The sequence below is a fragment of the Rutidosis leptorrhynchoides genome, chromosome 1, assembly GCF_046630445.1.
Source record: "Rutidosis leptorrhynchoides isolate AG116_Rl617_1_P2 chromosome 1, CSIRO_AGI_Rlap_v1, whole genome shotgun sequence".
Classification (NCBI taxonomy): Eukaryota; Viridiplantae; Streptophyta; class Magnoliopsida; order Asterales; family Asteraceae; genus Rutidosis; species Rutidosis leptorrhynchoides.
Window position 1 is genome coordinate 628,109,549 of NC_092333.1, and position 11,428 is coordinate 628,120,976.

The window sequence follows — 11,428 nt, forward strand, 5'->3', positions numbered from 1 at the left end:
TTTGAAGAAACTCACTCATCTTTTCTACACACACAAAAACACACAAGTACCATGGATCCAAAGTATGTTTCAATTGATGTATATCATGGCTGTGATTTTGTATGGAATGATATTACAAAATTAACAGGAGGGGAGAAAATGACGTTTGATAATGTAGATGTTTGCGGCTTTACTATGGAGAAGTTGACAGAGTTTCTTCGAGAAAAGTTGCCGGAGAATCCAGTTTCAATGGACATATACTATTACAAACAAGGAGTTGCTGAAACAATGTGTTTTGATGAAGAATGGTATACATTAGTAGGGAAAGCGTGTGTGCTTTCAGAAAAAATTGAGTTGTATGTTTTATTTGGAGTTTTTGAAGACGCACTTGAATTTGATACGATGTATGATAGTAACGGTGAATACTATTACGTTGTTTGGTGGTTGCTCGTTTACTTGTATTCCCGCCATTGCTTGATAATTTTATAGTGTAAATTTATGTGCATACCATTTAATCAATTGATCAGTAACTATTGCAGTGTAAATGGTTGATAATTTTGTAGTGTAAATGGTTGATAATTTTATAGTTCAACGGATGGGTTTAAGTAGGAGAAATGTGTTATTTTTTTTTGTCACATGCATGCAAGTGATTAAACATATCAATGCTGTATACGATGGACTGAATAATAGTAATAGGGCTGACGTGTGGGTCCCGTTAGTCATGCATGCGGTATGTCCACAAGCTAAGTGGGTTCCGGGTTTCCCACATGCGGCACCCTACAAGGGTTCCACTTTACGTCCCTTCACACCCTTCACAGCATCTTTTTTTTTAACTTTTTTGCAGGTGTACTAACATCCTTCATCTCCCACATGCGGCACCCTCTTTTTTCTACCGTCCCCCAACTCCCAAATGCGGAATCCCACTTTTTTTTCACCATCCCGCAGGTCCCAACTGCGGATATACGTGTTTCATAATTTTTTTTTTGACCATACGGGTACGATAAAGAGAGTGGGGATATATACGGCTTTGGCAAAAAATTCGATAAACATATCCCAGGAACTTAAAATGTTTTATCCATCGTCAATATTTTGCCTTTACAATAAAGATGGCAACATGATAAGATTTAGATAAAAAATTTTAAGAATACATGTAATGTAATGAGTGAGGTAAACAAGCAAAGAAGCTTTGGCTATATAAGCAAAGGTCCATAGTACAAAGAAGGAATATTAGGCCGGATCATATTACAATTGAAATTGGTCTGATCTTATAAAAAATGGGTTTCAAACCGGTTTTTATCCGGTTTAGAACCGGAAAAATTGGGTTGAATTTTAACCGGTGGAACCGGTTTCGGAGCTACGGATCCAGATCCGGTTTTGTCAGAACCGGATTCTGTCAGATACGGTTTTGGGTTCTCAGGCGGTTCCTTTTTGGATCCGGTTATTTTGTTCATCTCTAAATGGAGTACAATAAAGTAATGAATTTCTTTCTCTTGATAAATTAATGATGTACACAGTTACTCTGAAGATTCAAGAACGAATTACTCTGTAGTTCACAGGTAAAATAACTGAAAATGTTTTTAGTGTTTAAGTTATTCGGTTTGATAAGTTTTTTTAGTTAACTGTAGACAACCCAACAGTTAATAATATTTGAACCTAAAACTATTGTGAGAATATCAAGACTTCAACACATTAGTTCACGTGTCTAAGAATCATCTAAAACATATTTATTAAAAAAGATCACATTTATTTAATTAGTTATAGAAAAGCAAGCAATGGTACATTAAGTTTAGTAGCATGCATACACACAACTTGATTCCTCAAACATATCTCGAAATTTTTGTATGATATTCATGCATATCATACAAGAAGTTGTTTTCAGTAATTTTTGTTTTTCATTTCATGATAGAAAACATAAAAAGCCATTTTATTACTTTGACTATTCATTCCTCAAACATATCTCGAAATGATTTAGCTAATAAACATTGAGAGTAGGAAGATAAATAAACAAAATTTATTTAAACACAACAAAAAGAAAAAGGAAAAGCAAAGATAAGATGATAAATTAATGACAATTTACAACCTAAAAGAAAGTTTAAATTACATAGGCACCTTTAAATTAATGACAATTTTCAAACATCTTTCTTAACTTTCTATTGAAAGTTTTTAAACAACAAAAAGGTCAACAACTGACTTGAACCTTTCATAATCATCTGTCTTGAATATTCATCCTGCCAAATATCACTTCAATCACTAACAATTAGGTCACTAAAGAATGGATCAATCATCGATTCTTTTGCAGATTCGTAGCCATTCAAACGCTTCTTTAGAGAACGTAACTCCCTTTCATCTTTAGACGTTCGATCCTATCAGATATTGACAGTTGGAAATATCAGATCATGACAACAAGACAATCAAAAACGAAGGCGGAAATTGAAAAGAAACTATTATAGAACTATAAAACAGAACAAAATAAGAGGATAGAGGATACTTTTCTTACGGTTTAGAATGATTAAGCATTCATATTGAAAATTAGGAAAATGACCATTTTATAACTGTTATCTTTCATTATAAGTATAATATAATTTCAGATTTGTACAAATTCCAACATAGAGTAACAGCAAAGAGACTTACATAAACTTTCTTTATCAGCAAAATGTCAACCAGGTATTGCAACCACAGCACGTTCGTCTTGGGGAAACTATGACCAAAGAGAAGATTATGCAAATTGGGTTATGTTTTACGACATTACCTTTAATTAAAACGGGTACACTTTCTTGAAGTGTCTTTGATGCTTAAAAATTCCTAAATCAATCTTATAAAAAGTAGACTGTGATTAATATTGTATAAATATATCATCATTTTTAAAAACATTGGGACAAACCGGTGTTTCAGGTAAAGCATAACTCGGCCCGTAACAATTCATAAGCCAAAATTACCCGTTTTGAGATGATCACATTCTGAGTTGTTTCCCAACTCGCCCAACCCGACCATATTACATAGATGACATAATTATACACAAATTCTTAGTTATCATACCTTGCCTCCCAGCAATCTTCTGTAACTTCTTTCATTTTCCTATAAGTTTCCGACTGCAGAAAATAAAAATAAAAATAAAAAATGCAAACATTAAGAAACATTTGTTAGCAGATATCAATAAATTAAATTTCCATTACCTGTTTATCTCCTTTTGGTCCTTCGAATAGTCCCTGGTCCAACGATAGATCAAGAAAAAGAATATCTTCACCTGCCAGGAAAAAAAAATTATATTAAATAAAGCACATCAAATGAATCTTACGAATTATAACAACGAATGAGTACCTGTATTCATCCTAGACAGTGTGAAATCGATAATTGATGCCACCAAACCATATGTCTTGACATGAACTTTCTTCCCATCGACAATGAACTGCAATGTATCAGAACCTTTTCGATTCAACAAAATATTCCCCCTATAATATTGGCAAAAAGTCAATATACAACCATCAAAAACCGATAATAAAGTATAGCTTAATTTATGGGTTACTAACCAGTGCAAATCCCTGTGTTCAAATTCAAAAGCAGCTTCTGCAACTGCCAAAGCAACAGTAATCTGTATACATTGATCAATTAACCATTACAACATAACTTGAATCGTAAAATTAGCATCATAATAGCATACATATATAAACTTTTCTCATCATAATAACATACATAATAACATACAACATGCAAATCAACGTTTTTCATGTAAGGGAAGTAAGCAGGTTGCTTGCATTATAAGTAAACTTTTGTGTCCTTTTTGACCAATTTTCCTACTACCTTTTGTTTTACCGGTTGACCCATTAAAGATATAGCATAACCCGAATTGACTCATTTAATGGTAAATGAACATACCTGGACTAACAAACTACGTGCTTCATCGAAGCTCAAAAGCACAAAGCTCTCCAGATCCTTCCCACCATGTTCTTGAACAAACACAACAAAACGCTGAAGCAAAAAGCATAGGATTGTCAGATTTAAACAAGTATGATCGAGAAGAAGGTTTTATAATAGTTAAAAAATTCTTCAGAATTCGAAACCTGCTTTTCAGCAAACTCGTTCGGATGATCATTTTGAGAAATATTCTCCTTATCCCATTCATCCCATGCTCTTATCATGGCATCATCATAATTACCATCACATACCCTTAAACTGCAAAAAATGGGACAGTATAAAGAGAAGAATCTCTTAATTATATTACTCGCTTTGTTATATGAAACAAAAGAACATATTTTTGAAATTTGATTGGAAACAGATCTCTTATCTGTTTAACAAATAACAACCAAAGAGAACTTAACAAATTTCAAGCATATAAAGCTCTAAACTTTTACGTATAAACCATCTTATTAACCAAACACAGCATCAAATTACTGTAAACCAATGGTCATATAGTTTTTCTGTTATCCCTAGCGTAAGCGTGCGAGAATGTGTAATAATCTACCATGCCTGCCAAATAAAGATGTAATGGAAAAAGAAGACTGACCTTAACGTCTGTATAAATGTCGGACAAACATTACGAGTCTGATTGTTATTTCCCCTTAATTGATTTAGGGTCAGCATAAGCATAACTTCCTCAAGTAAATCTTCAGCTTTCTATAGCAAAATAAAAAAACACAAGGTTTTAATAAAACCAACACAAACTACTTACTATAAGGTGTGATCATCCAATCTATAACAAGAATCATGTTATTATCGAAGTGCATGTTTTAGCTGAATTTAGTAATATAACTATCATGAAGTTCCATAAACAGACAACATAGTTATCAATGAAACTATAACGTCAAAAACTAAGTACCTTTTGAATTTCATTATTGACTAATGAGTCACCATCAAATGGTACAACTTTGCAAACAGTACCACCAGCAATAAACACTTCTCCGTACGTACCTTCACCTACCTTGGCTATACTTTCAAGATCACTGCATTCAAAATACAAAAAAACAATAAGCATATTGAGTAAGCTAAGAGTACGAGTACTAATTCCATTCATCAATGTTTTAAAAGAAAACAAACCAGAATGCAGATAGCACATCTGAAAAACTTGTTGGTGAAGACTGCCCACAAAGTGTTAACAAAGCTAATAGTGGGTCCCAAGGTTGGTCACTCAATAAAGACTCTCGCGATGATAAAGAAAGATTACGAATACCAAACTCAACATCTTCGGAATCATTTTCTTCCACGGTCTCTATTATGTCACTTCTATTATTGGAAGCAATAACACCCGAAGTCTGTTTACTTTGACTATAATTCGGACCTGTATCGGTTCTAGACGTCTTTAAGCTCGTGAAATCCAGCACGCCGTTATAAATAGAATTATGAGATTGCGCAGGAGTTTCTAAAATTCTAGAAAGTGATGGAGAAGGTGCATAATTGTGATTATGCTTTAGTGTAATTAGCCATTTCTTTATCATTGATGATAAATGTGTTTCGGGAACACGATCTTTAGTCCCCATCACCCAAGTTTTGTTCTGTGGTGAGGGGCTTTCTTCTAATAATTCAAACTCATCAACCTCCTTAAAGTATGCACATTCCTTTTCGTAATTTTGAGGAGGTACACCTTTTGCCTGCACATTTTCAGTTACGAAAATACTTAAAATAATGTAGACATTGAATACGTGTAAAACAATAGTATATTTACAAGTAACGTAAGCATACTCTAGGAAGTGGAGGTTTGTTTTTTCTTGTTCGCTTCTCCTTTTGTGGGCCATATTCAGTACTTGCAGCAACAGCAATGCTCGTTCGTCCTCTGTACATTAAAATATCAAAGGTAAAGGGTGCTTATATATATGTACATTGCTAAATTTTCTTAAGTACAATAGTTTCACAATGTTAAAATAGACCTGGTGAAGAGGGAACGGTTCCAACTGATCCTTTTCGCAGGAGCAAAACTCACACGATTCTTCTGACTTACACTCACCTGCTTCCTGCACAATAAAAAAAGGTATTTATATACACATTGCAGTCATATAACATTGAAGATAAAAACTAATACTTGCTTCCACATTTTCTTTCGAAATTCAACAATGTGCTCGTTCATATAAAGGTTTAATCACTTACAAAAAAAAACTCATTTTTGAAAAGCTCTAACAGCCCTAATTATTTTGAACACACTTTTAAACAATAAAACCCTAATAATTATGCACACCCAAACAACACCTAATCTAAAACACAATAGCATTATCTACAATAAGTATAAGTTCGGAGTGTAATAATAGCTTAATAACTGAACATATAACTACAATTGAAAAACTCACGAGGTTGAGGTTGTTGATAGGCTTTCCTTTTGGGGGTTTTTGCGCCTATAAACAATCGCAATTTCTTGTTCTTGAAGTTGATTATTTGATTCAGTTGCACTGATTTGTAACCAGATATCATCACCCTTATGGCCTAAAATTATAAAAATAAAAGGTTAAACGAATATAGTAGTAATAGTAATAGTAATAATATAAAAGATTAGGGATTTCGATTTGTGCTAACCTGTACGGGAAGTCATGGTAACTGCAATTATACTGAATCGCTGACCCAAGGTTGAAGATGAACAGTGATTATTTTGTAAGTAATTTATTTTGAATTTTTATTTTATTTTAATTTTAATTATTTCAGGTAATTTGAAAGGAAGGGCGATGGGCGGGAATTACAGTCACTCCTCCTCAACATACAACCCCTTAGTTAAATACCCACCCGTTCCCATTTGCTTACAGCTTTTTAAGCCCAGTATGTTTTGGTTTAAACCTGTTTTGAGGCCCAGTATCGAGGCTTGGCCCATGTTATTTTTTTATTTTATAGTTCAAACAAAAAGGTTTTTGATGTTGTTAGACGGTAAATATTAAATTTCAATTTTTCTTTTTTTAATATCAACACCTTTTTTCATTTTCTTTTATCTACATTACCCATTAATAATTGTTTTGTATTTTTTTAACTTTTCATTAATAAAAGATTATTAATAATCTTCAATAATTGAATTGTAATTATAAATGTTTAGAGCAAATATATTTCTTTCAACAACGTGTTCAACATCTTTAATGAAGTTATATATGTAATTACCTAAATACATTGCCGTCTCATTAATTTATAGAGTCAGTGTAAACTTTAGATTGTGATCTATGTAATTAAATATAAATGTTTTATACTATTGATGTGCTACTCAACTGCATCACGCGAACCCCAAAACTAGTTGTTATTATTAGGGATGACAACTGATGGATCAGGTGATTCATTTCAATATTCATATATCCATTTAATATTTTTAAACATATATAGATATCTGTTATAAGTCAAGTGTCATGGTGTAGTGGCCGACACTTTTGATAAAGTAAAATTTGGTGAATCAACATATTTGGTGGATCACGGATATTACTGTTCCACCTAACTGCACAGTGAATTATTGTATTATAAGTATGTTATCGATTGTAATCAGTAGGTACACCATTCTTGAATAAGAATTTAATCTCTTCTATCTTCCTTCATATTAGTAAGATATATGCCATATACAATATTAAATCATAACACGTTATCAGCACGAAGAGCTCCGTATAATTAAGGTGATTTTTCCACTTACCTAACCACCACTTCCACCTCTCAAGATTCCCGCCGTCCGCCGCTGAAATCGCCGGAAGATCTTGAAACCTCCGATGTGAGTTATACTCATCAGGTATTCCAAAACGTTGTTGTTTTAATCTAATTTACATTTCTTTGACTTAATTAATCAACAAGAAAACCAAATCTTTACGACCACAAGCTATCTTGTTTAGATCAAGAACGATAAGGAATGGTCGTACAGTAAAAGAGAAATAATTTTTGATTAAAATATGAGTTGCTTGAAAAGACGATCGGTTATGGTTTTGAGAATGGAGAATTTTTATTTTTTTTGATAGATGGCGGATTTAATTTGGCTAGAATTGTCGGTTAATATAATGTCAAAATTGAATATCTAGGATATTGAACTTTGACAATTTAGAGTACTAACATTTTGACTAGATGAACATAATATAAATTTAGCTACGAGATATAAGAGTAATAAAATAGATATAACTTACAAACATATGCATATCCATTATATTCTTGAAACTTGAATTTAAAACACCCGTGCTATATAGATTACAGTACAAATTAACTACTTTGATTTGAAAAAAATAATAATATGGAAAATAGAGATGAAATGAGACATAACACAATTTACAGTATTATGTTGTGAACTTGCTACTTCATATCAACTCTATATTAATACTCCATATGAATGATTACAAGACCTCATATTCCGTAATTAGTGGACTTCTTTTTATCAATGGAATCCTTTTTCACTATTAACCGAAAGCAACACGTTGCATTAACTTTAAATAAATAAATAAAATATGGAAAGAGTGAGATTAATAAAAGGGGACAATGATGATGAAATCATTTGTCATGTTTTCTTATTTAAAAAAAAAAAAAGTTTATGGGAACATGTGGCCTGTTATACTAGTTTAAATCGTTCACATGCGGCCCGAAAAATTAGTGGGTGATTAATAATGGGAGGAAGTGGAACTATCTAGATTATGTTTATATCTCTTATATTTATATATATTTACTACTGTATATGTTATGTATGTGATCATGATAATGATAATACCAAAAGGAAAGCATGCGGATTTTTAATATATATATATATATATATATATATATATATATATATATATATATATATATATATATTTAATTTGAGGTTAAAATAGTAGGTGATGTTTTACAGAATTTGGGTGCTTTGTTTCCTTATACCTTGTGCACTATTGACTTGTACTTTGAAGAATGATTAAATTAAATGATACATAGGGATATAATATATATAAAGATTTTTGAGCAAGTGGACAAATGAAATGGTTATAATTTTGTCAAAATTTTAGGTGTGAAAAGTAGACAAGTGGCATCATTAAATTGATTGAGTAAAAAAAAGGAAAGAAACAAACACATTATTTCAATTTGTGAAAAGTAAAAAAAAAATTAATAAAAATAAAAATTATAAAATAAAAAATAACAAATGAATCTTTTGAAAACCAAGTAAACCCTTAGCAATCTTAGACTTAAATAAACTGAATTATCTAAGATGTCTAGATTTGTATGTGCACTCTTAATCTACTTAATAATCTTAATTAATTTTATTGTACTAAGTAGGAGTAGATATATTTTAATATATTCTAGTGTGATCCGCAACCTATAAACATTATGTTACTCCATTTAAAACATAAAATCCTCCTTACTAGATATACTAGTATTCTAGTCTAAGAACTATTGATCTTTGATTGGCTATTTATTACATAGATAACCATTTAACTACGGTGTCTAGATTAGAAACTAACTCTATATATATGCTTCAAAGGACTGAAGTTTATATAGTTGAAAAATAAAGACCATGTATGTTATTAAGTCTTATATAGTACTCCATAACCGTTATTAAAAAAAAAAAAATTATGCAAATAATAGAGGTTAACTAATACAGCTAAAACTCCATCCAAATATATGTTTATTAGGTGTTATCATTTATGTAGTGCGGATTGTAACTTGTTTGCAGCTAATAAAATTTGATTATCTTGATAAAATATTTACTCTTTACTTATCTTATTTGAAGTTTTAATCTTGCTGAAATACAATATAAATTAGATGATAGAGACATATGTATTGCAGATAGTGGTAACACACACACTATAATCAAATCTAAGAAATATTTCATTAATTTGAAATCAACTGAAAGAATTATTAATACTATATCAGGTCCCGCGAACTTGATAAAAAGAAAGGCAAAATTCATGTTATCAAATGGTACAAATTTTCTGATAAATAATGCTTTGTTTTCTCTCAAAATCAAAGAGAAATTGATTAAGTTTCTCTGATATATATCATAATGGATATGATTATCAGTAAATGATAACAGAAAATGAGAAATATCTATGCATCACCGACAAGAATCATGCGGTTGAAAAAAAAACTACCAAGGCTTAGTCCTGGTTTACATTATACATATATAAATGTACCAGAAGCACATATGGTGATTAATGAAAAGCATATATGATGAAATGCACATATAATGAAAAGCACATATGATGATTATGAAAAGCGCATATGATGAAAAGCGCAGCGCATATGATGAAAAGAGCAGCGCATATGATGAAAAATGCATATGATGAAAAGCGCGACGCATATGATTAAAAGCGCATATGATGAAAAGCTCTGCGCATATGATTAAATGCGCATATGGTGAAAAGGATATATTAATGAAAAGCGCATATGGTAATTAATGAAAAGCAAATATGGTGATTAATGAAAAAGCACATATGGTGATTAATGAAAAAGTACATATGGTGATTAATGAAAAGCACACATGGTGATTAATGAAAAATATATTGTGAAAAAGAAATCACAAATGTTTCTTGAAAGAATTCAAGGTGAGATATGTGAATAAATTCATCTACCATGTGGACCATTTAGACATTTCATGTTCTGATAGACGCATTTGGTAGATGGTCTCATGTTTGTCTATTATCAAGCCGTAAAATGGCATTTGCATAGTGTGACGATCCGGAAATTTCCGACCAAATTTAAACTTAATCTTTATATGTTTCCGACACGATAAGCAAAGCCTGTAATATTGATTCTCAAAATTTTTGAACTAATGTTATATATTCAGTTAACCTTTGACTATTGACCAACGATTCACGAACATCTATTTGTATATATATATGTATATATATATATATATATATATATATATATATACAATAAGTTTGAATATTAATTATTAAAATTAATTATAATAACTTGCAATTTGTATTTAAAAACTGATTTATGTATATTAAATAAAGATATATACATATATATAATTTTAAGTTATTTAGTAAACGATAGTAACATTCGTTTGTTGATTCGATTGATATTTAGATAAGTTAACTAAAACGTTTAAGATGAACAAGTAAAACACTAAATTGCTACAGTACCCGAAAAGCTACAGTGTTTTCGAAAACCACTATTTGCTACAGTAAAAATCATTTTGCTACAGTAAAACACTATTTCAAAGTGAAAATGTATGTATATTTTATAAATGTTATAAAATATAATATTAACTTAGATATAAAATGTTTTGATTTAAAATAATATTATTATATATTAAGACGTTAATTTATAAACGCAAATGACCAAAACACTCAAATGATTAAGTTATACTTCGGGTAATATAGTTTATCATTGATTAAGTCTAATTATTGATAAATGTACACGTCGCGAAACGTAAAGTACAGGTTTTCTAAGTGTACGAAAGGACGTTTGAAAAACCGGAACCGGGACATAAGTCGAACGTAAACGTACAAGACATCGGAACCAAAATTATAAGTTAACTAGGCACGAGAATATTTAAATGTCCCGTTCATATAGATTATAAACGTTCCATATTAATTGATTTCGTTGC

The 11,428-nt window shown here is 30.9% G+C and overlaps 1 protein-coding gene across 1 annotated transcript; it reads right to left on the reverse strand.

The window, feature by feature from the left end:
* Nucleotides 1–2,089: 2,089 nt before the first annotated feature.
* On the reverse strand, nucleotides 2,090–6,552 carry LOC139885615 (serine/threonine-protein kinase haspin homolog). Its single transcript, XM_071869366.1, has 15 exons — nucleotides 6,475–6,552; nucleotides 6,252–6,384; nucleotides 5,838–5,921; nucleotides 5,653–5,743; nucleotides 5,011–5,561; nucleotides 4,793–4,916; nucleotides 4,481–4,590; nucleotides 4,038–4,149; nucleotides 3,853–3,945; nucleotides 3,507–3,568; nucleotides 3,298–3,428; nucleotides 3,153–3,223; nucleotides 3,016–3,068; nucleotides 2,611–2,677; nucleotides 2,090–2,342 (listed from the first exon to the last, which is right to left on the reverse strand). The coding sequence occupies exons 1-15, from the start codon at nucleotides 6,488–6,490 to the stop codon at nucleotides 2,223–2,225; spliced, it is 1,818 nt and encodes a 605-aa protein (XP_071725467.1). The 5' UTR covers nucleotides 6,491–6,552; the 3' UTR covers nucleotides 2,090–2,222.
* Nucleotides 6,553–11,428: the final 4,876 nt, after the last annotated feature.